This window comes from Medicago truncatula, chromosome 6 (assembly GCF_003473485.1).
Source record: "Medicago truncatula cultivar Jemalong A17 chromosome 6, MtrunA17r5.0-ANR, whole genome shotgun sequence".
Lineage (NCBI taxonomy): Eukaryota > Viridiplantae > Streptophyta > Magnoliopsida > Fabales > Fabaceae > Medicago > Medicago truncatula.
Window position 1 is genome coordinate 8,698,907 of NC_053047.1, and position 26,912 is coordinate 8,725,818.

A 26,912-nucleotide genomic window follows, 5' to 3' on the forward strand; every position below is an offset into this window, starting at 1 on the left:
TAGAAATGATAGTTTTGTTTGTAAAGGGTACTAAAAATCATAATTGGTTTATCATGTGATAATGTGTGTTTATATCAAGAGTGATGTTACTAACACTATTTTTTGAACACTCTCTCTAATACTCACTCTTTTATTGGTTTAGATTATTGAAGGTCTACACTTTGAAAATTGAACTCCCACAAAGCAATGATTTCATCCAATAAATGAGTGAGTGTTAGAGAGAGTGTTGAAAAATGAGTGCTGCTAGCATTCCTCTTATATCAAAATCATGAGTAAAATGAGTACCTCCACAACTTGGCGAAAAAAACTCGTATATTAAAATCATGCACCGAGCTTGCACGTTATCTTCTATACATAGATATTTTTTTTTTTTTTTTAAGAAATCAAATTAACCTATCAAAATTAGCACGTGAGAGAATCAAGATTGAGATATTGAGATAAGTAAACTCCGAGGTCTTAAATCAACACCACTGAACTAACTCAACTATGATTGATTGAGTTGCGGCTAATTGTCGTTCACCTATCCAGAATCATTTAAGTGTAGTTCAACGCTTTTTAGATTGGTCTAATCACTTTTTAAATCAAATTATCTAGTTTAAAAAGATCTTCGAACGGTGATTAACTATCATTGGATGTAATTATGTAGTTTTGAGGTGCTTGAGAGCAAACAATAGGTATCTAAAAGCGATTTTCTACTTAGAATAGAACTTAAAGGAAATTAATGTGTTAAGTGAGGACAAAAGGGATAATTTTTCTACAGATATATAAGGATTGTAACAAGAGGTTTTTATAGTTTCCTTCCTCTACCTCACTCTTGGCCTCTCACACCTTCTACCCAAACTTCTTTTCTTTCTCAAAATTCGTTCACATATTTTCAATCAAACCCACATGCAAGACTAAATTAGATTAAGCATTAGTTTTTGAGTCTACGAAGCTTGATATGAGAAGAGTAAAAATAATGAAATTAGGGTTTCAAGGAAGAAGAAGAATTAAAGACTTAAACGTGGGTTTCCCCTTACCTTAATCCCTCATGCGTATTTAAATTAAGTCATTTTAGGTTATAGAACTTATAAAAAGCAAAGAGTTCATTATGCATGTTAGATATTAAGAGTTGAAGTTTCTACATTGATTAGTTTGTGCACTTAGGTTTTGAAATTTACTACACAAAATATATTGGTGCGTGATTATTCATTATTATTGGTTTAAGGTTTTTAGGTGGGACCAATTGCATAAGTTTCATATTTAGTCCGACTACCTTCAATAATATATATGAAATTTTAGGATTTCATATGATTGTTCATTCACGATTGTTTATGGAGTTCTGAAACATGTTATGCAGATCATATTTAGTGTATGATTTTTCCAAAATTGATTATTTAGAATTGTCATATAGGACCAAGTTCACTATCTCTGTTTGTGAATTATCTATCCCTAATAAATTATACAAAAATATCTGAATTTATGTTGTATACCATGCATGGCTTTAATTGACGGGTGAGTTTGCAAAAAAAAAAAATCTTTTAATCTAAAATGAAAATTAATTTAAAATTTTTATAACAGAGGGGTTTAATGAAAACGAAATTTAATTTAATAGACGTTTAATGAAAATTATCTAACCCCATTAGCAATTGTAACCAAAAAAAAATTAAAATCCATTCTATTGATGTTTATAAACGGTTCCTGGAATTTTCAATTTTTTAAACCGTTCCAAAACACACAATTTGACTTGTGTTGAGAATACTTTAACTTGAGTAAAAGACACCGTTAAGCGTCACCGTGAGTTTAACTCAGTTGACAGGAACATTACATAATTTATGCAGGGGTCATGGTTAGAACCCCGGACACCCCACTTCTCCACATTTAATTCTGTGAGCTCTAGTCACTAGGCTACTAAACCAAAAAAAAAAAAAAAGATATCATTAAGCTTTAATTAAAATAATTAATCCAATTGAAGATTCATAATCCATACTTTACCCTTCAACTAGTGATAGTTATAAAACCAAGTGGAGAAACCATTCATTGTGAAAATAAAAAGATAGGAAAATTAATAAGAAAAAACAATACAATGGTTCATCACTCTTCAATTTTGCTAGGGCTTCTTCTATGTGTTACATCCTCATATTCTAGCAAAATTGTGCAAGTTAATGTCATTTGCCAAAAAGCCAAAAACCCTTCCTTTTGTTCAACCCTTCTCAATTCAAAGCCCGGAGGGGCAAAAGGCGCAGACCTCGCTACTCTTGCGCAATACACAATTGATGTGCTTCACGTCAAATTGACTAACACAGTGAAGCTAATCAATACGTTGATCTCACGAAGTGGTAAAGATGTCAAAGCTTTAACACATTACAAAAATTGTTTGAAATATTATTTTGCTGATGGAGGTGCTATTTTTGTGCTTGGGAACATACAAAGAGTTTTGAAGGAGGGAAATTATAATCTCATGAGTGTTGGAGCAAACGACATTATGCATGACATTAGTGATTGTATTAACGATCCTAATTATCATGATACTTCTTCCCTTCCAAATTATGGTCAAGTTGCCTTACAAATTGATCAAATTATTCAAATTATAGCAGGTTTTTTAATGTCTAAATAATTAAATGTTATGTACGTCCTAAGGTTAATGTTTGAATAATAATGAAATGCATCTATATCTATTTACAAATAATATATTTGAGAATCATGTGTCATGTTTCACATGGTGGGATTCAATTTCATCTTTCATTAATCAGCGCAAGATTTTTTGTTTTGCCCTTTGTTTGTGCGAGTACCGTTATACGGGTAATTCTCGGGTGTTTATTCACGGATATCCGTTTATTTTTAATTACCTAAAAACTTCAATTTTAAAATATTTATTTTAATTTCATAAATCATACATAATTTATTCAAATTTCTTAAACCATAATAATTGTATATTCCAAAAAAAAAAATTAAAACATGTCCCCTAATTAAAAAAAATAAATTGTAGTTGAGTTCCTGGACTGTAAAACATGTCCCCATAATTGTAGTTTTTAAAATTACTTTTATGAGTTTTTTCTCTCTTCAAATTGACACAAGTGTGAATAGTATAATGAATAGTGTTACAAAATTGTGATTAATATCTTAAATTTGACAAGATCTGAGTTTGATTCTTCCCCGTACCAATTTGGATGGGCTAGTTTAACTTTAGAAAGGAAAAAAAAATTAAATTCCATTTTAGGTAACAAGTTAGTTTCCAAATCTTTTTTATAAAAAAATTAACTTCAAATATAGAGAATCAAACCGTAGAAGCCTCCCTCAATATAGTCAAGTTTTTTAGTTCAAACATCTATTAAAAAAAAAAAAAATCCTCAAATGGTATCTCATTTATTTTAACAAAAACAATCCTCAAATTATTTAGTAACCACATTAAACTCAGAATATAATAATTGTATAATTTTAATGAAGGGTTTCGGTATGGCAACTTGAGACAATATAAGAAATGTAAAGTGTCATTTGTGGTTGGTCATCGTTTGTCACAGAGAAAATAAATATAGCAACTAGAAATCTTGAAAGAGCACTATCACACAAAATAAAAATATCTGAAACAAGTTAATTATCGTCTTTCTCATGTTAATGTTGACCACTGTAAACGAGGTTAAGATGATTCACTTTTCTGTTGGAATTCTAATGACTTCCTAGAATCACTGACATACAATGGTCCCATAAAATTGTGTCATTTTCACTTAGTTCTTCTAGGTTTTCAATAATAACATGTATGAAAATTACCATAACCAACTAGCATGAGATTTTTGACTTTATTCGATTGTCCGCTTTAAAAATTTCATAAAGTTGTCACTATATCTCTTTATGGGGGAGGGAATGAGAAGAAAGAAGTGGACGTGTATGGTTTCTGATTCTTCTCTTTAATTTCAACTACTCATGAAGCAAAACAACTGAAACATGGGGGTGTTTGGAGTAAAACAACTAAAACAAATAAAAAAAAAATGGAGGAAAAAGGAAGAGATAATAGAGGGTAACTTTGAGATGAGAGGTTGAGGGAGAAGAAACCTATTTATTGACAATAACATTGGTCTTTTGATTTGCATGTCTATGTGTTAGCTGTTACTCGTGAAGCAAAAGAAGCCAAAAAGCAATTGCAAGTACAACATGTTTTTACCTATTTTGTTGAAGTAAACTTTTAACGGTTGAAAGTCACCTTGACCTAGACTCAAACAAAATTTGAAGATTTTGTTTTACTTTTGGGTTTTTAGTTATCAGAAATGATAAACAAACACAAATTTTTTGACACAAATACGACATCAATGACATTTTTTTGTAATTTCCTTTAAAGTGCAAGGACAATTTTAGAAAATCATCTCTCTCTTTATGCAATTGTACATCTTCTCTGTTCTCTCCCCTAACCTCATCGTTCTTCTCCTCTCTGTCACACACCGGCGACGATTCAATATCACCGGAGAAAGAAGGCATGGTAGTGGTTGTGGAATTCGAGAAGGATGAGGAGGTATGGTGGACGGTGGTTGAGGTTCAGGTGGAAGAAGCATCGGACATCAATGGTTGTTTGTAAGTTCGTCGGAGAAGAAACGTAGGGTTTTTAGTTATTTGAGATTACTTTTGTCCAAGCCTGGTAAAGGTGTACAATTGAAAAGATTTATTTATTTTTAATAAATTCATAGGGAACCAAAGTATGTGTTAATTTTGTTAATTTTTTGATAAAAATGTGTAAAAATATTAGTCACCTTCTACAAATTACTATTATTATCAAGAGAAAGACTAACTCATGTGGTAAGATCAATTACACAATAGACATTATTTTTATTTTTAAGAAATCAAACTAACCAGCCAAAATTAAAACGTGAGAGAATTGAAACTATGACATTAAAACAAGCACACTCTAAAGTCTGTTCTAAGTTCTAGCTAGCACTATCACACAACCTAAATGGGATCACAATAAACATTCATTAAACACAACAAATTGTAAATAATAATAACTAATGTTAATTGTTTCAACTCATGCACTTCAAACTTTTTAGTACCATCGCCCTATGAACAAAATCAGCCCCCCACAATGAAACCACATTTGGAATGATCTTACTTACAATCGAAAGAAATCTTCCTTGTAGTAACAAATAACGAAACAGACAATGTATTCCATGGTCCCATGTTGACTTTTTCGAGTAAACCATCAATTTGATTCCTTTCTTTATAAGTGATTTTCAAATTAGTCACTGATTCTATTAATATTTCAAAATAGTCAATGTCTTTGTTAAAAGTTTTTCAATTAAGTCCTTCATCATGTGGAAAAAAAACATAGAAACATGAGTCTAATTGATAAATTTTTGACAATAATTCAAAATAGTACTTGTCTTTGTCAAAAGTTTCTCAATTAAACACATGTTTCTATGTTTTTTCACATGACATAGAAATTAATTGAGAAACTTTTTGACAAAGACAAAGACTATTTTGATATAGGCTTAATATATGCTTTAGTCCCTTAACTTATTTTCGGATTTCATTTTGGTCCCCTAACTATAAAGTGTCTCAATTTGGTCCCTTATGTCTTTTGCCGTTACCTCTTTTGGTCCTATCCGTTACATTTTAACTGTTTGATCTATTTTTCAAATATAAACCGTTGGATCATGTAGGTGTATTGTAGCCTATGGTGAATGATTAACACCTGATTTTTTTGAAGCCAAAAATATATAAAAAAATTCATATTTTTTCATAAAATATGAAGAAAAAAATATTCCAGATTTTTTATAAAATCATTTTCAAAATTAAAAAAAATATATTTTTTTACCAAATTTTTAAAAAGGTCAGATTTTTTTTTCGAAAAAAAGGTTTTTTAAATTAAGATTCATTGTAATTTTTACAAAGACAGAGACCAAATTGATGGTTTACAAAGACATGGATCAAATTGGTGGTTTACTGTAACATTTTCATTTGAGTTCAATGTAGTCCAAAATATTTTTTAATGATAAAGTTACTCCAATTTTTTTATCCCTTGTCATATTTTTTAATGATAAATGTAGTATGTTAATTTTTATTAGTTTTTTTTATCCTCTCTCCGTGGAGAGTTAAACCTTGAATCTCTAATTCTTTATCCTTTGGTTCAACCGAATTGAGCTACAAAGCCCCCTTAAAAACACAATTAACTTATATTTTAGACGATATTAGCTTATTTTACTATCTTAGGCCATCTATAAAGGAAGTCCTTCCCGTATTTAACACCATGCTAAATAAGCATCCCTTTGTGACACCAATTAATATAGTGCTTATAGAGATGTGAGCTTTTATAAGCATCCTCTCTCTCCTATTACTCATGGGTCCCACATGTGCAATTAATTCTATTTTCTTTCTCTATTCAATTGTTGTATTATTTATTTTTATTTTTTTGGTAGATAGACGAAATGGCAAAGCCATTATAAACTCACACACACAAGTGGAGGTACCGGGGTTCGAACCCCGGTCATGGCATCCGGCCTAACAATTTCGGCATTTTGCCAGTTGAGCTAGGACTTCTGGATAATTGTTGTATTATTTTAATATTAAAAAGTAAATTATATATTAATTGCAAGACTAAAATTTAATCGATCTAACATTAAATTTTCAACCAAAACTTTTTTTTAAAACAACAAATAATTTACCCGTTTGAATGGAAAAAAAAAAAAAAAAGAACATACAGTGATTGGATTTAAGCAAAACAACAAGTAATTTACCATCATTTATTTTATATTGTTTTTTCAAGCCTTAACTTTTTTTTTTATATAATTTATAATTAAATTATTTTAATATTTTAAAATTATATAATTATGAATGAATATATAAATTAATTGTCAAAATTTAATGATGTAGAGCTATTGCAGGGACCCAATTAATAATTATTTTGAGGTGTTGGGTTGGAGAGATTGAGTGCTTATCAAATATAAATTATAAAACGACTGACGTGTACAGTCGGGACCCATTTAGGGACCCAATTAATAATTATTTGAGATGCTAGGTTGGAGAGATTGAGTGCTTATCAAATATTAATTATAAAACGAATGATATGTACAGTTGGGACCCGTTTAAACACTTAAATGGAGTGCTGTATTGTGGATGATGTTATAACTTATTTTTTTAGATGTTATTTTATTTAGAGTGTGAACTTATAATTTATTTCTTTTTTCTCATATTTACCCTCATAATTTTAACTAAAAGCCGATTTTACCGATTATAACACATAATTGCATTTAAGCAAGAAAAAAAAGGTTACGTTTAATAAATTTCTGATTTTAAGGGTTGGTAATAAAAGAATAGTTACATTTTTAATTAAAAAAATTACTTTAACATTAAAAAAGAAGAAGTTACATTTAAGAAGAAAAAAGGTTACGTTTATTTTAGGTGGTGTTACGTCCAGCTTTGTTATGTTTAATTATTATTTTTTATTACATGCGGTGTTTAATTTTTTTTAGGGGTCCTTACAATGTTAGGTTTAAATTAAGAATGTTATTTTATGTCATTTAAATTTATCAGTTAGTTCAACCGTCATAAAAAAAACTTAGACATTAGTCATCAATTATAAGCTAGTTTAACGGTCATCCGATATTTTTACTAAACATATTCATAACCAAATTATATTATGGTTTAAGAGCTTCACCTAATGACGAATTGTTATAGACGGCCCAAATTTAATTCTTGGTCGAATAATTCTCAATCAGACGATATATATTTACGTGACTATTTACCTTACGACCGAACTTCAAATTTTCCTAATTAATCAAATGATTAAAAAGAAACCAAATTATACTATCTACCTATACCATATGGTGATATATAAAACATACACCATCCGATCACTATTATAAGCAAAAATTAATATTTTGGATTTATTCAATAAATGATGTATGTGGTCTATATAATCAAGATCATATGCATCATTAATTGAATGAATCTAAAATATTAATTTTTGCTTATAATAGTGACCGGAGGATGTAACCAGAAAGAAAAAGTCTCAAAGTGCTTATAGTAATTAAATTCAATATTTTATCATCTTTTTAATTAACCAAAACTATATAAAGCTAAGGAGTGAAGCAAGCAAATGACCAATATTACAATTACTACAAGAAAATACAACATGGTTCGTTTTTCATCAATTACCATTATGTTTCTTTTATTTATTGCATCCTCAAATGCAGCCAAAATTGTAAATGTGCATACCATTTGCAAGAAAACTCAAAACCCTAGTTTTTGTTCAACTTTTCTCAAATCAAGACCTCGTAGTGTACATGGAGACCTTGTTAGCCTTGCAAAATACTCCATTGAAGATGCTCATGCCAAAATAACCAACACAATCAATCTAATCACAAAACTAATCGCACGAAGTCGTTTTAACGCCGAAAAATCCCATTACCGAAGGTGTTCAATAGTTTTTACTGGTATTCTTGATGAAATTAAGGAAGCTCAAGGTTTCATTGAGAGTGGAGAGTATCAGGGTTTGTATGAGGATGCAGAATCTATAAGAGAAGCTGCTCCAGATTGTCTTAATAAAGCTTATGAAACCCCTTCTTTTGATGAAAATACTTTGCTTCCAAAATATGCTCATGATGTTGAGAAAGTTGCTGATATTATTTTAGTTATCTCAAATATTTTGAGACATTAGAATACTTGTAGTTTTTTTTTTTTGAGGAAGAATATTTACTCTTTTATAATTTCTATTTCTTGAATAATGTTGCAACATATGGATCAATTTGGACATTAATAAAATCTTGCAAATATAAAGTTTCATGAGTTTAACAATAATTGATTGAATATGTTTGATTTTTGTCTCAATTTTTTAGGCAATTTATACCAGTACTCTATTGTTTCTTTGATGGAGATTTAAATAAATTATGGTTTTGAATCTATGGTTTGTAGACCATGCTACATCTTTCAACGAGATTATGTTTGTAGTCATTTGTTGCGTTATCTGAAAGATTAAGAATGGCATGGTGTTCAACAACCGTAAATGAATTATCTTGCAGTGACTTAACAACATTCATTCTTATATAGCTCTTTTCCTTGAAGGTTCTAGGTACTCCTACCATTCAAAAACCGACGTGTGAGGCCAGTTGAATTCCTCCTCCTGAAGACAACATAAAAGTTAATATGGACGACAACTCTTTCAACGATCATGGAAGATGTGGCTTTGGTGGCATCTTGCGAACAACAATGGAAACTGGTTATTTGGGTTCTTGCTCTCTAATTCCTTATGCGTCGAACTTCATGCAATTTTAAATGGTCTCAAAATTGCTCAAACTAGACAATTGAGAAATATTATCGTTGAATAAGATTTCACTCTAACAGTTGGTTTCACTTCTCATGCAACTTCTCAACTCCATCCTTATGTTCTTCTCGTCCAAAAAATTCGTCATTTTTGTATGGGGGATTGGAACATTTCTTTTCAACATACACTTAGAGAAGGAAATGAATGTACCAATTAGTTCAAAGCCATTTTTGCCAAGGAACATAGTGAAAACTATTTATTTCCTAGAAATTTGCTCAATTAGGAGTTTTTAATTTTAATTTTTTTTAATTTTTTTTTTCTTTCTAAAAACTAATCCATTCTTTTAAGTTATTCTTTTACATACTAGGGAATTAATCTTAGGCTTTACTATCTTACTTTTTTTGGTGAGGAAAAAAAAGTGTAACGACATTAGTTACCTTCTACAAATTGCTATTATCAAGAGAAAGACAAACTCATTCAAGTAATAATTAATAACTGTAGTAAGATCAATTACACAATAGACATTCAATCAACTAATTAATGTTAGAGGATGGGGTTTACAAAAGACTACTACACATTTATTTTTAAATTGCGACACATTTCGCAATCTGTGGGTTTCTGTTTCGCAGTGGTTAAATATTCATTTTGTCGCACCAGAGGTTCTTCGTGCACATCTTATTCAGTTCGGTCATTTATCAGGGTTATCGCGATTCACATATTCCTTTCTAAGACTAATCTGGCTTACATGTGTCTGAGTTATTTGGAAGGAAATGAACAACCGTGTTTTTAATTAGAAGGCTTCAGAGTTACAGCAGATGATTCACAGGGTAAAAATGCTTTCCTTTTAGTGGTTAAAGGCGTGTATGTCAACCTGTTCTTTTTGCTATCATGACTGGTGGAGACATCCTCTACTTTGCATGGGAGTTTTACAGTAATTTTGCTGTTTTTCTTCTGTTTTTATTTTGGCCTGTATGCTTTTTGTTTTTGTGGTTCTCTTTTGCACGCCTTGTGCGAGATGAATCACTCATTTTGTTTTAATTAATTCCATTTTGGCTTGTTCAAAAAAAAAAAAAATCAACTAATTAATGATATATATTTGAAAAACTAAATTTTTTTTTTTTTTTTTTTTAAAACAAATTCTGTTTGTTTTTTTAAAACAAAGTTTGTTTCTTGTTATCTTAAAATTTAAACAAAACTTTGTTACCTATAACAATGGTTCCATGAATAGTTAAAATTCTATAAATAAGATAAGTAGTATAATTGTTAAAAACTTCAAGTGCAAAGTAAAATAACAGATCTGAGAGAAAAATAAAATATAAGACAAATAGGAATTTGTTGGAGAAAAATATAGTAACTAACAAATGTTTATTATGAGAGAAAAAAAAAATTTATTGCAAAGAGAAAATGTGTGCAAAAATACAGAAATATATATTAGTGGATTAAAATTAGGGTAAAACAGGAAAAAAATGTACAAAAATACACTTTGCTATTTTTATGTTAATATTCTAAAATGACATGGTTACTCCTGAAAATTCTGATGATGCTCAAATTGGTAATTATGATGCTCTTGCTGGTCAACAAGGTATGTCTACGGACAAAACACAAGAGGTTGGTACATTACAAAGACAAGAGGTTCATCCTAGCAAGAACATTCAGCATGGTTTAGATTTGTGGGAAAGAGTTCGAGAGTATGATGCTCGATCAGCAGCTGAAGCTGCAGTTGACGCGTCTGCAGGCTTTATGCCGGTTCTTACAAGAAATCAGAAGCAGAAACTGAAGGTCCAACATGTTCTTTCAAAGAAGCCTTCTAAATCTCGTGCACGGGGTGACAATAAATCCACTGATCAATGAATTGTCTCTATTGGAATAGAGGTATCGGTAACTCTGAGTATATGTCCGACACTTACAGGTTCAAGTTATTTCTTCCCACATTTTCCGTAAAGGAAACAGTTGCGTAGATAGGTTGGCTTCTATGGGTCACTCCAATGTTGGTGTAGTCTGGCTAGACACTCTTCCTATTGATTTAAGGCTTGATTTCTATAGGGATAGATGTGGACTTCCATATTATAGATTCCCATGATCAGTTTTTTGGTTGCTTTTTATTGTTTCTTCTGTTTATTTTCTGTTTCCTTCTCTTTTTGTTGTTTGAGGGTTTTGGTCTAGTCCCACCTCCTTTTGTAATTATTTTTTCCCCTTTTTTAATAAATTTTTTAGAGCGTAGCGGCATAGGATGGAGGTCTCTCGAGGTGCCAACCTAGTTGGGATGTCGATGATGCCTCTTGATGTCTGTCTACGTTCCTTGCTTATCAAAAAAAAAAAAAAAATTCAAAAAGGAATGGATGGAGTAACTAATTGAGCTACACAACTTCGTTAACGTAGTCCAAAATCTGATGTTGAATTACATGGAATAGACCAAAGCTTGTGACAAAAACACAATTAACTTAGCTTATTAGTTTATTTTACAATCTTATAACTTATTTTTCAAACGCTATTTCAATTAGAGTTTGAGTTTATAGTTATTTTTTCTTCTCATTTTCACTCGCATCATTTTAACGAAAACTTGATTTTATCCTTTATAATACATAATTGCGTTTATGCAAAAAAAAAAAAGGTTAAGTTTAATTAAATTTTTGATTTTAAGGGCTATTAATATATGAATGAATAGTTACATTTATTTAAAACAAAAAATTTACTTTAACATTAAAAAAAGAAGTTATATTTAAAAAGAAGAAAAATGTTACGTTAAAGCAAGAAAAGAAAGTGTTGTAACGGTCAATTTTTTTTGAGGGGGTGTTACGTCCAGCTTTGTTATGTTTAATTTTCTTTTTTGTTATATGTTGTGTTTAATTTTCATTTTTTAGAGTCGTTACAATGTTAGGCTTAAATTAGGGATGTCGTCATTTTATATTTATCAGTTAGTTTAACCGTTAATTTTATTAAACAATGTTAACTTATCAATTATCAATCATCCGATTTTTTACTAAACATAGTTATAACCAAATTTTATTTGCTCAAATTAAAGAGTTTCACAAATTTATAACTTATCAATTATCAATTTTATTTTTTTATTTGCTCAAAAAAAAAAAAAACCAAATTTTATTATGGCTAAAGAGTTTCACAAAATGACAAATTGTTCTAGGCAATGCAAATTTGATTCTTAATGGATCAATTCTTAGTCAGACTATATTTACCTCAAGCCGAACTTTAACTTACCAAGATCAATCGGAGGTTTGACAACCAAAAAAGAAGCCAAATTATACTATGTACCTACCTTTTTATTTTTTTTATTTTATAATGGCCGAGATTTAAACATTAGACCTTGCATATTTTATGCATTGTCTTAACCACCTGAGCTAAAGCTACCTATAACATTTTTTGTTTTGAAGGAAAGCTACCTATAACATATCATATGTTGTTAAATAAAACATAATTATAAAGAAACAGTCTCAAAGAGCTTATAGTCATTAAATTCAATATTTTATCATCTCTTTAATTGACCAAAATATATAAAGCTAAGGAGTGAAGCAAGCAAATGACAAATATTACAATTACTACAAGAAAATACAATATGGTTCGTTTTTCATCAATTACCATTATGTTTCTTTTATTTATTGCATCCTCATATGCAGCCAAAATTGTAAATCTGCATACCATTTGCAAGAAAACTCAAAACCCTAGTTTTTGTTCAACTTTTCTCAAATCAAGACCTCGTAGTGTACATGGAGACCTTGTTAGCCTTGCCAAATACTCCATTGAAGATGCTCATGCCAAAATAACCAACACAATCAATCTAATCAATAAACTAATCGTACGAAGTCGTAATAACGCCGAAAAATCCCATTACCTGTCGTGTTCACTAGATTTTACTGAAGCTCTTGATGACATTGAGGAAGCTCAAGGTTTCATTGAGAGTGGAGAGTATCAGGGTTTGTATGAGGATGCAGAATCTATTAGAGAAGTTATTCCAGATTGTCTTAATGGAGCTTATGGAAACCCTTCTTTTGATGATAATAGTTTGCTTCCAAAATATGCTCATGATGTTGAGAAAGTTGCTGAGATTATTTTAGCTATCTCAAATATTTTGAGACATTAGAATACTTGTAGTTTTTTTTCTTTTTTAGGGAAGAATATTTACTCATTTATAATTTGTATTTGTTGAATGATGTTGCAACATATGGATCAATCTAGACATTAATAAAAGTTTCATGAGTTTGACAATAATTGATTGAATATGTGTGATTTTTGTCTCAATGTTTTAGGCAATTCATACTAGTACTCTAATGTTTCTTTGATGGAGATTTAAATAAATTATGGTTTTGAATCCATGGTTTTTTGACCATGCTACATCTTTTAACGATATTATGTTTATAGTCACTTGTTGGGTTATCTGGCACTAGGAATGACATGGAGTTCAACGACTGTAAATGAATTATCTGACAATGTTTTTACAAAAATCATTCTTATATATCCTAGGTACTTCTACCATCATAGTTTTAAAATTCGGCTCGGTCATCAGCTCGGCAGATGTACTGGGTCACTGAGTTAATGGTCGAACCACTAAATCATTGGTCGAACCGCATGACTGAACCAGATCAATTCGGATGACTCTGTTAGATAACTCGGTCTTGAGATTAAATTTATATAGCTATTTAACCGATTAAATCGAATTTAATTGGTGACTCGTTCATTTAAAAACTAAAAAAACTGACATGTAATATGTATATTAATATTTTTACAGCTATATTTTAATGACATGAAATAGATTTTGTTTTGCATATATATTAATATTAATATAGTATATAGATTTTCTAAAAAAAATATGATGTGTATATTATTATTATTGTGTAAAGATTATGTTTAACAATAATTTTCTCTTTTTAAAAGAAAAAAAATGATGTGTTCTTTCCTCTTATAAAATTAAAATGTAATATATTTACATATATAATATAATTCATTTTACATCACCGGTTCACGGTCCAATCTGTCGGACCGGCCGGTCCGAGCCGGGTTTTAAAACTATGCCTACCATTCAAAAATTGATATGTGGGGTCTAGATTCGTCCTCTTGAAGACACCATAAAAGTAATGTGGATGGCAACTCTTTCAACAATCCTGAAAGGTCGTGTTGGGTATTTGTATTGGCTGCATTATTGCTAAAATAAATATCCTTGTTGTGTAAGTTGGAACCAATGTTCCAACATGTGTTTAGGCCTCTTTTTAAGATGTTGGATACAATGTTCCAACATCCTGGCACGGTTTAGTGTGCCTGGGTTCATTCCTACTTGTACGCGCGCCCTTTATTGTTTAAGAAAACAATAGTTCCTTATCTTATTGACCAAGCAACGCGCATATCTATACGGAATCAACTGTGGAATACTTCTAAAGTAGTATTTATATTATTTTAGGAACTATTTGTTATTTGTTGGGAACGATCCTAAAGATGTTCTGACATTTTAGGACTTTCCATATTTGTTTCTGATTCTTGTTTTGCAGATTAGCTGAACCGATATGCTTTGTACTGAAGCCCAACTAATGAATTTAGCCCAAGCTGCTTCAGTATATAAGGGAGACTTCAAGACCTAATTGATCATTCAAGCCGTCACACTAAAAAGTTTAGATTTTTAAGGTTTTGAGTCTACATGTGCTCTACTCTTGTATCGTTTATGATGCAAGTTTAGAACCTATATTGTGATTCTTTCTTGTATCGTCTGTGATACTTGTTTAGGACTGTGTGTGCGTTTGATAGTCTTGTGTACTACACCGAAGTTGTGAAAGAAGGTGTTAGTTGTTTGTTTGAAGGTAACTTCACCTTTGAGTTTGTGTTTAGGTCTGATAGGTCACAGGGGTTGTGACTGACCATTAAGATAGTGAGATGGGATCTCAGATCTAGGAGTTCCAAGATTGAAGTCTATACGGGTAGGTCCTAGGTCTTTAGTGTAAATTTGGAGTTTGCTGAGAGCTATAGAGTAAGGACTACACTAGCGGAATTCCTGGCTTGGCAGCCCCCAGAGTAGGTGTGTTTGTCACCGAAATGGGTCAACAAACTCATTGTGTTCTTTACTTTCCTGTCATTTACTTTCTTGTTTTTATTTCAGTTTATTTCGTGATGTTGGAACATTGAACGGAACATTGCAAACGTTAAAACATCATATAGAACATATTAAAACAAGTGCGCTAGAATTACAGATCGGGCTTTGGTCGCATGTCTCGCAACAACAATGACGACTTGTTACTTGGGTTCTTCGGCTCACTAATTCCTTATGTGCCGAATACCGCTGAATTACTTCTCAAGATTGCTCAATCTGAAAGATTCAGGAATATTATCATTAAATTAGATTCCACTCTAACAGTTGATTTCACTTCTCATGCAACTTCTCAACTCCATCCTTATGCTCCTCTCATCCGAAAAATTTGTCATTTTTGTATGGGGAATTGGAACATTTCTTTTCAACATACTCTTAGAGACGGAAATGAATTTACCGATTACCGAATGGTTCAAACCAATAAGATAACCATTTTTGCCAAGGAACATAGTGAAAACTGTTTTATGTTTCCTAGAAATTTTCTCAATTAGGAGTTTGTTTTTTAAAAACTAATCCATTCTTTAAGTTATTCTTTTACACACAAAGGAATTAATCTCTTTGACAGGGTTTATTATCGTACTTTTTTTGGTGAGGAAAAAAATGTGTAACGACATTAGTTACCTTCTACAAATTGCTATTATCAGGAGAAAGACAAACTCATTGCAGTAATAATTAATAACTCTAGTAAGATCAATTACACAATACTATAGAAATTCAATCAACACTATAAATTGTAAATATATGGTAACATTGTTTCAACGATTTTCTTCATGTTTGTTGCATAAGTTTTCAATATTAGATAAATAACCAAACATGAAAAGATAAAAACTAATTAAACAAACATGATAAGATAAAAACTAATTAAAACAAAGTAGCATACTTCAAATTAAGCTATCATTCCCACTGATATGGTGGAAGAACCCATAGTGAAGGTGGCATCTGTGCGAACCAATGTTCGAAAGGGCAATGGTCACTAAAGCTTCCATCTTTTACATTATAGGTTTTCATATCAAATGGTCCATTAGGGTAAGGATGCAGTGCTTCTTCAAAATAATCATCGGTGTAATAAATTGAATCCTTCGAGTTACAAATATCGAAAGAGACAATGTTATTCCATCGTCCCGCGGCATAGACTAGCCCTTTATAAAATATAACATCGCTGAAGCAAAAATAGTCATCATCAACATAAGTCCAAAACTTTTGTCCGGCTTTTATGAAAGCAAGACATTTACGCGTACTAGAAATTGCAACTACAACATAATTGTGAAGCCTAATTGTAGGATTTTCTGATAAAATAACCTTATGAACGTTACATTCATAATATCTAACCCGTCTATATATATATCCAGCATGTAGATGGGTGGTAGAGGGATCGAAACTAGATTTTTGAAGGGATTTAGTAGGGTTATGATTGTAAGTTTCGAAATAAAATCCACCTTTGCTACCCAACCATGACTTGAACCACAAGCCTCTTGTTATAAGGGAGTGGTAGCTGGAAGCGGTAAATTTTGCTGGATGAAATCCCATATAAACATCTCTTTGTTCTACACGTTCTTTTTGTGGGAATCATTAGCATAGGAAATAAGCATAAAATCTGCATGAAAGAGAGAAAAACGTTACCTACAATTAATTGATTTTTTTGAAGGAAATGTTTGATTTTATAATATGAAGGAAGATACTAGATAGAGTGGGAAATATTGGATGGAATGACTTATGTTGGAGAAAATCTAGATCTAGATGATGTGTGTAAATAAATGCCAAAAACAGTGTTTTATGAAGTTGTAACCGTACGAAAAAAATAAAAACCAATGAGATAAACAAAAATCACTTATTATAAAATTTTAATAAATCCATTAAAAAAAATAAACTTCTTTTCTCTTTTGAAGAAAAAAAAATAAACCCTTTTTAAAAAATAAACTTCTTAACATGTACAAATTTGCATATGATAGAAAAACCCTTTTTAAATTATTGAAAGTGAGTTTTTTTTTCTTCCGATATATGTTTTAAGGGACTTTTTTATATTATTGATAGTGAGTTTTTTTTTTTTTTCTTCTTCTGATATCATGATGATAATTTGATCCAATAATGATAAGTGAAATGCCTCTAACCTATGTAGTCCAAACATTTTAAATTGAAGACATGTCAGTGATGCTAACACGACACTGACGTGCATGATTATATTCAATCACGTTTAATTTCTTCAAATTATTACCTGCATGTGTAAGTGTGTGTCAGTGTCATGTCCAATCTCGACGTCGGTGCATCATAGCTAGAAACTAAACTAAAGGTATGATGAAAATGATAAAAGATCATATAGATGAAATTCAAAATGCCAAACGCTCCAAGTTTAATATCTCACAGTAATTCCATGATGAAACAAAGTTATAGTTTCAGGCAATCACACATGAAACTAGAGTAAGTGATTATTCACAACCCCTTCCCTTTAGCTCTAGGGTTTATTCGTGTTAAGACTTTTTATACAATTGGCGCCGATGCACTTTCAGAGTTCAGTGTTCAGTAAGATGCTTCAAAAACCTTTGACCAAATAGTTGGCACAAATTTTACAAGTTTGAGTAACTCGCTTGAACTTTTACCCGATGCCATGAAGTGTTTAATATCCCTCTAAGGTTCCAAACATCTTCGACCTTTTCAGGTTGAACATTTGCAGCTGAATCTACCTGCAAATTATACAAAGGTATTAATTATTAGGGAGATCTTGCAAAGATGCCCAACTGAATTAGAGTGGTGATATTCTCTGATCAATAATGCAAATGAACTCATTTGGTGATAAAAAGCTTAGTTGATATGAGATGTGTTGTAATAGTGTATATTCAATGATTATGTCTACTAATTCTATTCGGCCCATTAATCAATCCTGTAAGATTTAGAGGAGTTTATATAAGCATATTAGCGTCTCTATTCTATTCACAATTTTCAAAAATATCAAAAATATTTTAGAAGAAATGACAATTGTTTAATATCTACAATTCACATTCGTATGAAATGAAAATTAAGACCAAAATATATCAAAAGTAGAGTATATGATGATTATGGAAAAATAGGCATCATTTCCTCTACCTATAAACCAATTGATTGAAAATGGAACAAAGAAAATTGATTTTATTGCTTATGCAGTTAAGGACAATGAAACGCTAGCACAAACACAGACACAATACTGACATCCATACACAGATAATAATTTGAGAAAAAGAGAAGTAATTGAACGTCGACATTGACACATGTTGGATACCGGGTACGCTTTCAATATTAAGTGTTGGTGCTACATTATTGTGAACTAAAAAGTGGACATAACCATTTACCATTCATATAGTAGCTAAATTGGGATAGATAACACTTTTAACCACTTTATAATTTGAATGAATGACCCATATACTGTATCATATAAATATTAAGTCCTGTAGTGTGTATGCCTTCCACTAAAATTATAAAATGTGGCATTGTATATAATGCATTATAATTTGTCTGGTAAATTTTCTTTAAAGCGTAGTGGATGGAAACCACTAAACGGAAAATGGTTATTTTGTTGGGGGAGTACCTACTAACATAGTTCTAAATTGAGACTGCATAAATCAAGGTTCATAATGTAACGGCAACTGTGACCACGACCGCAACCGCAATTTAGAACCATGCCTACTAACAAGAGAACTAAATATTTCACCATATCATCATGATCTTATATGATACCCCGATATCAATCATCAGATTTTCTCTCTTCATATATCTCGTTGGCTTCGTACAACACAAAAAACTAAGACTGATCACAATTGGGAGAGAAGATATGGAACATACCGCTTTTGCAATAATCTCTGTGCTGTGTTGAATATCAGCTGTGACTTCAAAAAGCACCCAAGCCCATTTGTCGCTGTCGGCAGCATCTGATATATACTGAATACCCCTTTTTTGAGATCTTGAGGCTTCCATCCATGTTTTGCCTCCATCAACAGACACATCTACTCTTTCAATGCCTCTGCCACCACCTGATGCGGCATAGCCGCTAATTTTTACCTGCACAACATATGCCAGAATTAGGACTTAAGTCAACTACCAAATGAGCAGAATGAGAGCCTGTTTCGATTGCCTTTTTTAGCATAAGAAAATTATGGAAACAGCTTATGACATATCCATAAGCTCTTCATTACAGCTTAAGAAAATTGTTTATAGTTTTTATGAAAACGGTTTGACTTTATTTTCTCATTTGTTACAGAAATAGCTTATTTATAAGCACTTATACGATAAGCACTTAATTAAGTTGTTTATCTAAACACGGCCTATGTACAGTAGTCTTGCTTGTGTGATATTGGAAGACATAGGCATCAAATTTAACTCCCAAATGGGAATTTGGAACTCAAATATATAGTTTTACTTGAACAAAAAGCTAATTCATTTTCAGTAAACTTAAATTTACTCAAATATTTAGTTTTACAAGAAGTGAAATTTACCAGAAATAATGTCTTTTCATTTTCATTAAACTTAAATTTAGAATATTATTTGAAATAAAAAAGTTAATTCAACACGTTTGTGCATTTCATAGTAAATAAGAAAAACACATTCTTGTAATTCTTGTAACTCATCAAAACCGAAAAGAGAGGCAACCAACATCTACACTGAAGCATGAATAGCCTATATACATACATCATCATTAAATAAACTAACCTTCCCAGGCTTTACTGTGCTCACGTCTTCCAAAGAACATATAACACACTGCCACAAGGAAACGAATACTCATTGGTTACAAAAGTTCGCTCAATAAAATACTTATTCTGCTTAATAAACTTTTAACAAATTAAATTAGCACTTACTACAAACTGGTTACTTTCAAATATAACTCAAGTTAGGAAAGGCAGAGAGGGCACAATAATAAGAATACCTGAACAGGGAAATCCATTTGGGGTCTCCTGGTTGACCAATCAATATTGTCCCAATTCACTGATGGTGGGAACATTTTGTAGTCCTTTTGCATGAAGAAACCCTGATATACATAATAATGTGAAGCTCTTGGGGCATTCCAAAAATGAAAAATTTGGTATTTCAAAAGTATAATACGTCATATATCAGACCTGGCATTCTTCTTCAATGATATTGATAGCTTCCAGCCATTTAACAGACCGAGCTCCAATGACACCGGGAACAATCACACGTAACGGGTATCCGTGATCTCTGTTAAGAGGCTAAAGAAAGACAGAGATTATAAGCGAAGCTCAAAACTGATAGGAACCCAAATTTCCAAATAGGAAGAAGAAAATGAATTATTAAGAATCAGAAATAGATGTATTGCAGAAGAAAATCCCCAGTAACGCTTGAGCAAAGGCTACTCAGAGAACCTATTTTTATTTTTATTTTTTATCGTTCTCGTTGTTTGAATTCAAAATGAGCATCTATACTAGTTTACATTTCCTAATTATTTTCTAATATCAGCAAACAGAATTCAAATTTAAATCAATTATCCACTAGTATAACATGTTGAATTCAAGTTTACAGTAATTATATGTTACTATCTACATATGAAACTCAAATTTAAATCCTAATTTTTTACTACCCCTGTTATTCATTACTAAAAATACAAATAATAGAATAAAATTGCATTATTGAAGCTCCTATGATGACACTATGAGAAGCCATCAGTTTGCATGAATCCTAGAGTACAAACAGAAAATACTGATTGAAAAACAATATAAACAGCAAAAGAAAAAACGTCGTTTTATTGCTCCAAGAAGATAGAGAACAAGAAATCAAATTAACTTACTTCTCCATTCATTTCATAAGCAAGTAGAACATCTGCTTCAGGATTTGCAGCCTGACTGAGTGGTATTGAGGCCTTATATGGTCCTCCCTTTTCTTCCTAATTTTTAATATTTTTTGAAAGGAATCAATAAGGTTATAGACTTATAGTAAGGAATTGAAGATTGCCAGATTAAACATACAAGCCATATTCATTAATCATTACCTTACACCTATCAATGCTTACAAACTCAACATGTTTTCCACCAAATTGAGTGACACTTGTCAACTTGGGAATTCCAACAAGTTCAAGAACATCAGCTAATTTGGCACCACCCCAAACAGCTGAGAGAACAAAAAGAAACCGTAATTAAAAATACATAGATTCACTACATTAATTAGATATCTTAATCAATAGCTTAGCAGTCAAGGGTGATCTTAAACACAACATGAAACTCCTGCAATCCAAGAATACTTCAACAATAAAACTGACCACACTAACCATTTCCAATAGCAGAAACATCCCATCCAACCCCTTTCACTGTCCTCGTCTTGCTCATAGCTGTCCTCCGATTCCCTGCACACTGAAAGAATTCATTTGCAGAATGAAGTAGTCATCCGAAAATCTATGTAAAAACACCAAAAAAAACCACTGCTGCACTTCAATCCAATTTTAGCGCAAAAACACATACCTGCAGTGTGGCAGTGACATTATACTTTGGAAGATTCCTGCCATCAAAATAACAAGGTCACTTCCTTGCACGACAAGAATTTAATAATAATGAACCAACAAATCAAGAATTTAGCGGATGTTTGGAAGAGCGGAAGAGCTGATTTAGACTTGTCTTATGACATGAGCACTTGTGTAGGTTCTTAAGAGAGCTTACAAAAATAGCTCATGACATGCTTGTATGTTGTTTTAGCTTATTTTAGTAAGCCCCTTAAGATAGCTTATAGAAACAGTATAGATATACCCACGTTTTCTTTAATTGTAAAATTAGTTTATACACAAGTTATCACCAATCCATAGTAAACATATGCCCTTACGGAATAGGTGCTTAATTAACATATTTACCCAGATATCCGTACTTTATCCCGAATATCCAAAATAACTGTTTTCACTTTGACAATGTTCTTCTATTTTTCTCTCAAAAGAAAATTTTAAAACAAGAGAAACAAACTTTACATGTCAAGTGTCACAACCAAGGTTTTAAATAAGCGCTTTTTCTAAACAAAGAAATTGGAACACGGCAGTTCATTGAAGAGAAAGTGAGGCTAACATGTTGGCACTTGCCACCACAGCCCCTATCAATCATCATATGCCGATATACAAAAGTACATGACGAGTTTACCTTCATTTTCTTTAATTGGAAAAATAGCTTCTACAAAGTCTTACGATTTGGGTTTGGCCTATAAGATGGGAAATGTTTCTTACTTGTAAACACCTTTTTAGGCTATATCTCATCTAATATGAGACTCTCAAGTTGCAACACATTCAGTTACACCAAAAACTAGACATCTAGAATGTGAACTCAAAGATTGATAGCGGGCGGCCCAATGCATTGTGGATATGCAAGATGCCTCCCACTTATAAACATTTTTTCAGGTCATATCCCAATCAATGTAGTACTCTCTACAATTAGTTCTTATAAGATACCAACATATCAAAGAGGTGCTTAAGTTATTACCCAAACACTCCTCATTCTCTCCTAAAGAATAACAAATAATTTGACCTTTTTCTTCTATTTTTCTCTCCAAAAAAATTTAAAACAAGAAACGATAAATTTAGGCCCTGTTTCAATAAACAACTTCATTAATCACTTCTTCAAAAAAAAAAAAAAAAAAAACTTCATTAATCACTTATAGCATAAGGGCTTATCATTTTTTTTTTTTATAATATAAGTGTTTATCTATAAGCTATTTTTACAACATAAAACAAAATAAAGTCAAATATTTTTTTCATAAAATATCTTAAGAGCTTTTGAAAATAAGCTAAAACAACTTATGAACATGTCACACGCTATTTCTATCAGTTCTTCCAAACAATCTCATAAGTGCTTAAGCTAGTAAGTTCAATTACGACAATCCAAACATACTCTTAAGCGTAAGAAAATCCTAACTGAATTCCAAATTCCCAACAACAAACTAACCTGATATCTTTCATAAAGAGCTGTTTGGAATGCTGCACAAGACCAGATATCTCCACGCAGTATCTGTTCATAAATACCAAACCAGTCACAACAACAACAACAATAATAATAATAGATAAATTTGCAGAAAAAGTTTTACAATGTTGATAAATCACAATAATTTTGTTTTAATATTCATAACTATAAAAAAAATAAAAAAAAAATAATTGAAGAGAATGAATGAACCGAACCTGTTGATATCTTCAACGATGGGAATAGGACCATGATTCCTCTTATAGAAGAAATCGGAAGGTGTAACATACGATGCAATAAGCGCTGAACGTTTTGGTTCTGCGTTGAAAGGTTCCTGTGAAGAAGAAAAGAAAACGACGATTAGAATGAGCGTTTTGAAGAAAGAGAAAGATGATTGATTACCTTGGAGTTGATTTGAAGAGAAGGATGACGAGGTGGTTCTTTGGAATAATCTGATGGTGCTGTTAATCCTGGCATTGTTTTTGGAGATGGAAGATGAAAACAGAGTGAGTTAGTGGAAATGAAAGAGGTGATAAAGACAATGGTTTTGGAATAATCACTTTTTGTAAAATAATCACTTTTAAAGATTAATAATTTGTTTAATGAAAAGTTTTCATTTTGTTTGTTTTTGAAATTCAAAGTGAAAAAAAACACATTGATATTTTTCGCATGCAACTACAAAGACTAATTCTTTTGAAATATTGAGATCCATTTAAGGGATTGACTTCTCTCAACAAATATTTTTATGTAATATTGGTCAGTATCGATTTTTTTTGTCGACATGCACATGCCACTTAACCATACAACTTGAAGGCATTCTAAACAACAAATTAAAGGTTATACAAAACATACATTTTAGTCTTTTAGAGGGATTTCCAAATTATAAATTGGTTTAGATAAATTGTGGATAAATTAAGCTATATTTGGGCTTAACCATACCAACATAACTTATGCATCTAATTTGTATTGAGTTATGTTTGGGCTCGCCTAACCTATCATTTGATTGGAGGAATTCATCTGACCCTAAATATATTGTCTACCAATTTAGGTTAGAGAAATGTTTTTTTAAGAACCATTTAGATGTCCAACAACGTATTTATTATATATTGCGTAGATACAATTCATTTTTTATTAGTTTTTTCTCTTTTCTCAAGTCAAATCAATAGTTATAAATAGTGTATTTTACACTGTTTTTTGCTTGTTGAAGAAAGTGTATTTTACACGGTTGTCAACCTATGTAGTAGCGACATTCATATGTTAGTGATACCGACACAATACGCACATGTGTAATTACGTTCAATCACATTTACTTTCTCAAATTATTACCAGATGCCTATGCGTGTGTTAACATCGTGTCCAGTGTAGGTGTTTTAGTGCATAATATCTTGTAACTAAACTAAGAGTGTGTTTGGATGGGGAAATGTTTTGAGGGAATTCAAATACTTTTGGGTGAATTCCATTGTTTGGATAATAATTTGAAGCATTTTCAAAATGATGGAAATTTATGAAGTATTTTGTTCAAGTTAAATTTAGAGAATTTCAAATGACACCTAAAAGCTAAGAATTTCAAATTTCTTCATTGTTGTTATTTTTCATATTTTGCATTTTGATCCTCAAATTTTCCAAAAATTTCAAATTGGTCCCTCAATTTTTTCAAAAATTATAATTTGACCCCTCAAATTTTTAAAATTTACATTTTGACCCTAATTTCAATTTTCAAATTTGACCCAAAAAAATTAAAATTTATAAAAGCTGTCCAAAAATGATGACAATGAATTTTTTTATTACTTTATCCAAACAAAAGAATTGAGAAATGAAAGTAATTTAATTGAATCATTTAAATTGCCTAGAATTCTAAATTCTTTAAAATTTCTCAATTACCTCATCTAAACACACTCTACAGTATGGTGAAAATGATAAGATACGATATAGATGGCATTCCAAATGTCTTCAACTTTTCAGGTTGAACATTTGCAGCTGAGTTTACCTGCATATTATACGAAGGTATTGATTAATTATTAAAGTGATGTTACAAAATGTCCAACTTAATTAGAGTGGTGATTTTCTCTGATCCATCATGCAATTGAACTTATTTGCAAATAAATTGTTTGGTTGATAAGATATGTGTTGTGATAGAAGATAATATTCTATAATTATGTGTATATTGTTTTTGGCCCAGTAATCTGTCCCTTAAGCTTTAAACTATTCTTCCAGCCTGCAGTTTGTTTTCGCTCATGAAGTGTTTCTATAAGTTCCAAAGTGCATACATCGAGTTCATGCATTTAGCTCTTAGAACTCTTGATCATAACTGAGTTCCATAACATGTCAATTTTTCTTCTCTTAATTGCGTTCTACGCTTTTCTCCTAAATGTGATCCAAATGAATAGAGTAGCCGATCGAAACTGGCACAAGGGAGAATGGAATCTAAGATCTTGAAATGAACAAACATCACTTGAGTTGATTCAGACCTCGAAATTTACTCTTCTCAAGATCTTAGATTCGATTCTCCCTTGGGCCAATTTCGATGGGCTACTAATACTAAACCTTTATAATTTAAAAGGCACTCTTGGGGTGAGAACAACATGCATATTAAATTGTCTATCCAAATAGGGCCTATGTCTTGCGTCATATTAGAAGACAAAGGCATCAAACTGACCTTCCTAGTGGGAATTTGGAAATCAAATATATAGTTTTACTTGATCATAGAGGAGGAAAATAACAAGTGAAGATTAGCAGAAGTAATGTCTTTTCATTTTCAGTAAACTTAATATTATTTGAATTCAAATAGATGGTTTTCAGCAACCCTTGTCAACATCGACTATTTTGTAAAGTACCATAACGATCAACTGTTGTTGCATCCTCGAATCCGTTCATGTTACAGGTCGTCGAAGTCGTAACTTCCCTCTTAGCATCGCGGAAGATGGCTCCTAAGCCCCATGTACCTGTCTGTCTCAAACAAATTATATCACAATTCAAGTTTATTCTGTTTGAATTAGGTTTTCTCCTTATTTGTTTGCACGACATGTTATTTTTTGTGAGAATGTTATTTGTATGTTAGAATGCATTATGCTATGTCCTGTTTGCGCTGAAGGCTATGGATACAAGGTAGATAATGTCCTCATCCTTTAAAATGTAAATGATGTATTCTAACCATTATCTGAATTGAATGTTAGTAGAATCAAATTCTATGCCAAGTTTGGACCTAAACCATATTTTTCTAGCTGCAGATTATTCTATCATGATAGGACATGGCATAATGCATTTGACTCTCCTTTTGGTCAATTCACTCCCAACTGGTAAAAATTATTGTCTATTAAAGATTTGTTCCTCTCAATTGTATGACCACAACCAGCCTTGCTTTCATGATTTGTCATTGCAACGTTGAAACCATTTGCAAGACTGCAAAAGACCCTTCTTTTTGTTCAACTTTTCTCAAATCAAGACCTGCTGGTGTAGGTCGAGACCTCGTTAGCCTTGCACAATACTCCATTGAAAATGTTCATACCAACGTAACCAACACAGTCGATCTAATCACGAAATTAGTTGCACAAAGTCGTGATATGAATGAAAAATCTCATTACGGAAATTGTTTGCAACATTTTAATTCTATTGTTGAATATGTTAAGGAAGCTGAAGGATTCCTTAAGATTGGAGATTATGAAGATGTTCATATGAATGCAAATTTTATCATAATTAATGTTGATGA

At 31.4% G+C, this 26,912-nt stretch overlaps 1 protein-coding gene across 1 annotated transcript; it reads right to left on the reverse strand.

Annotated features, from left to right (window-relative positions):
- Positions 1 to 17,604: 17,604 nt before the first annotated feature.
- On the reverse strand, positions 17,605 to 23,683 carry LOC25495738 (sulfite oxidase). Its single transcript, XM_013595969.3, has 12 exons — positions 23,609 to 23,683; positions 23,425 to 23,540; positions 23,195 to 23,257; positions 21,737 to 21,773; positions 21,547 to 21,628; positions 21,271 to 21,389; positions 21,070 to 21,165; positions 20,384 to 20,494; positions 20,194 to 20,295; positions 19,980 to 20,027; positions 19,116 to 19,331; positions 17,605 to 17,983 (listed from the first exon to the last, which is right to left on the reverse strand). The coding sequence occupies exons 1-12, from the start codon at positions 23,681 to 23,683 to the stop codon at positions 17,867 to 17,869; spliced, it is 1,182 nt and encodes a 393-aa protein (XP_013451423.1). The 3' UTR covers positions 17,605 to 17,866.
- Positions 23,684 to 26,912: the final 3,229 nt, after the last annotated feature.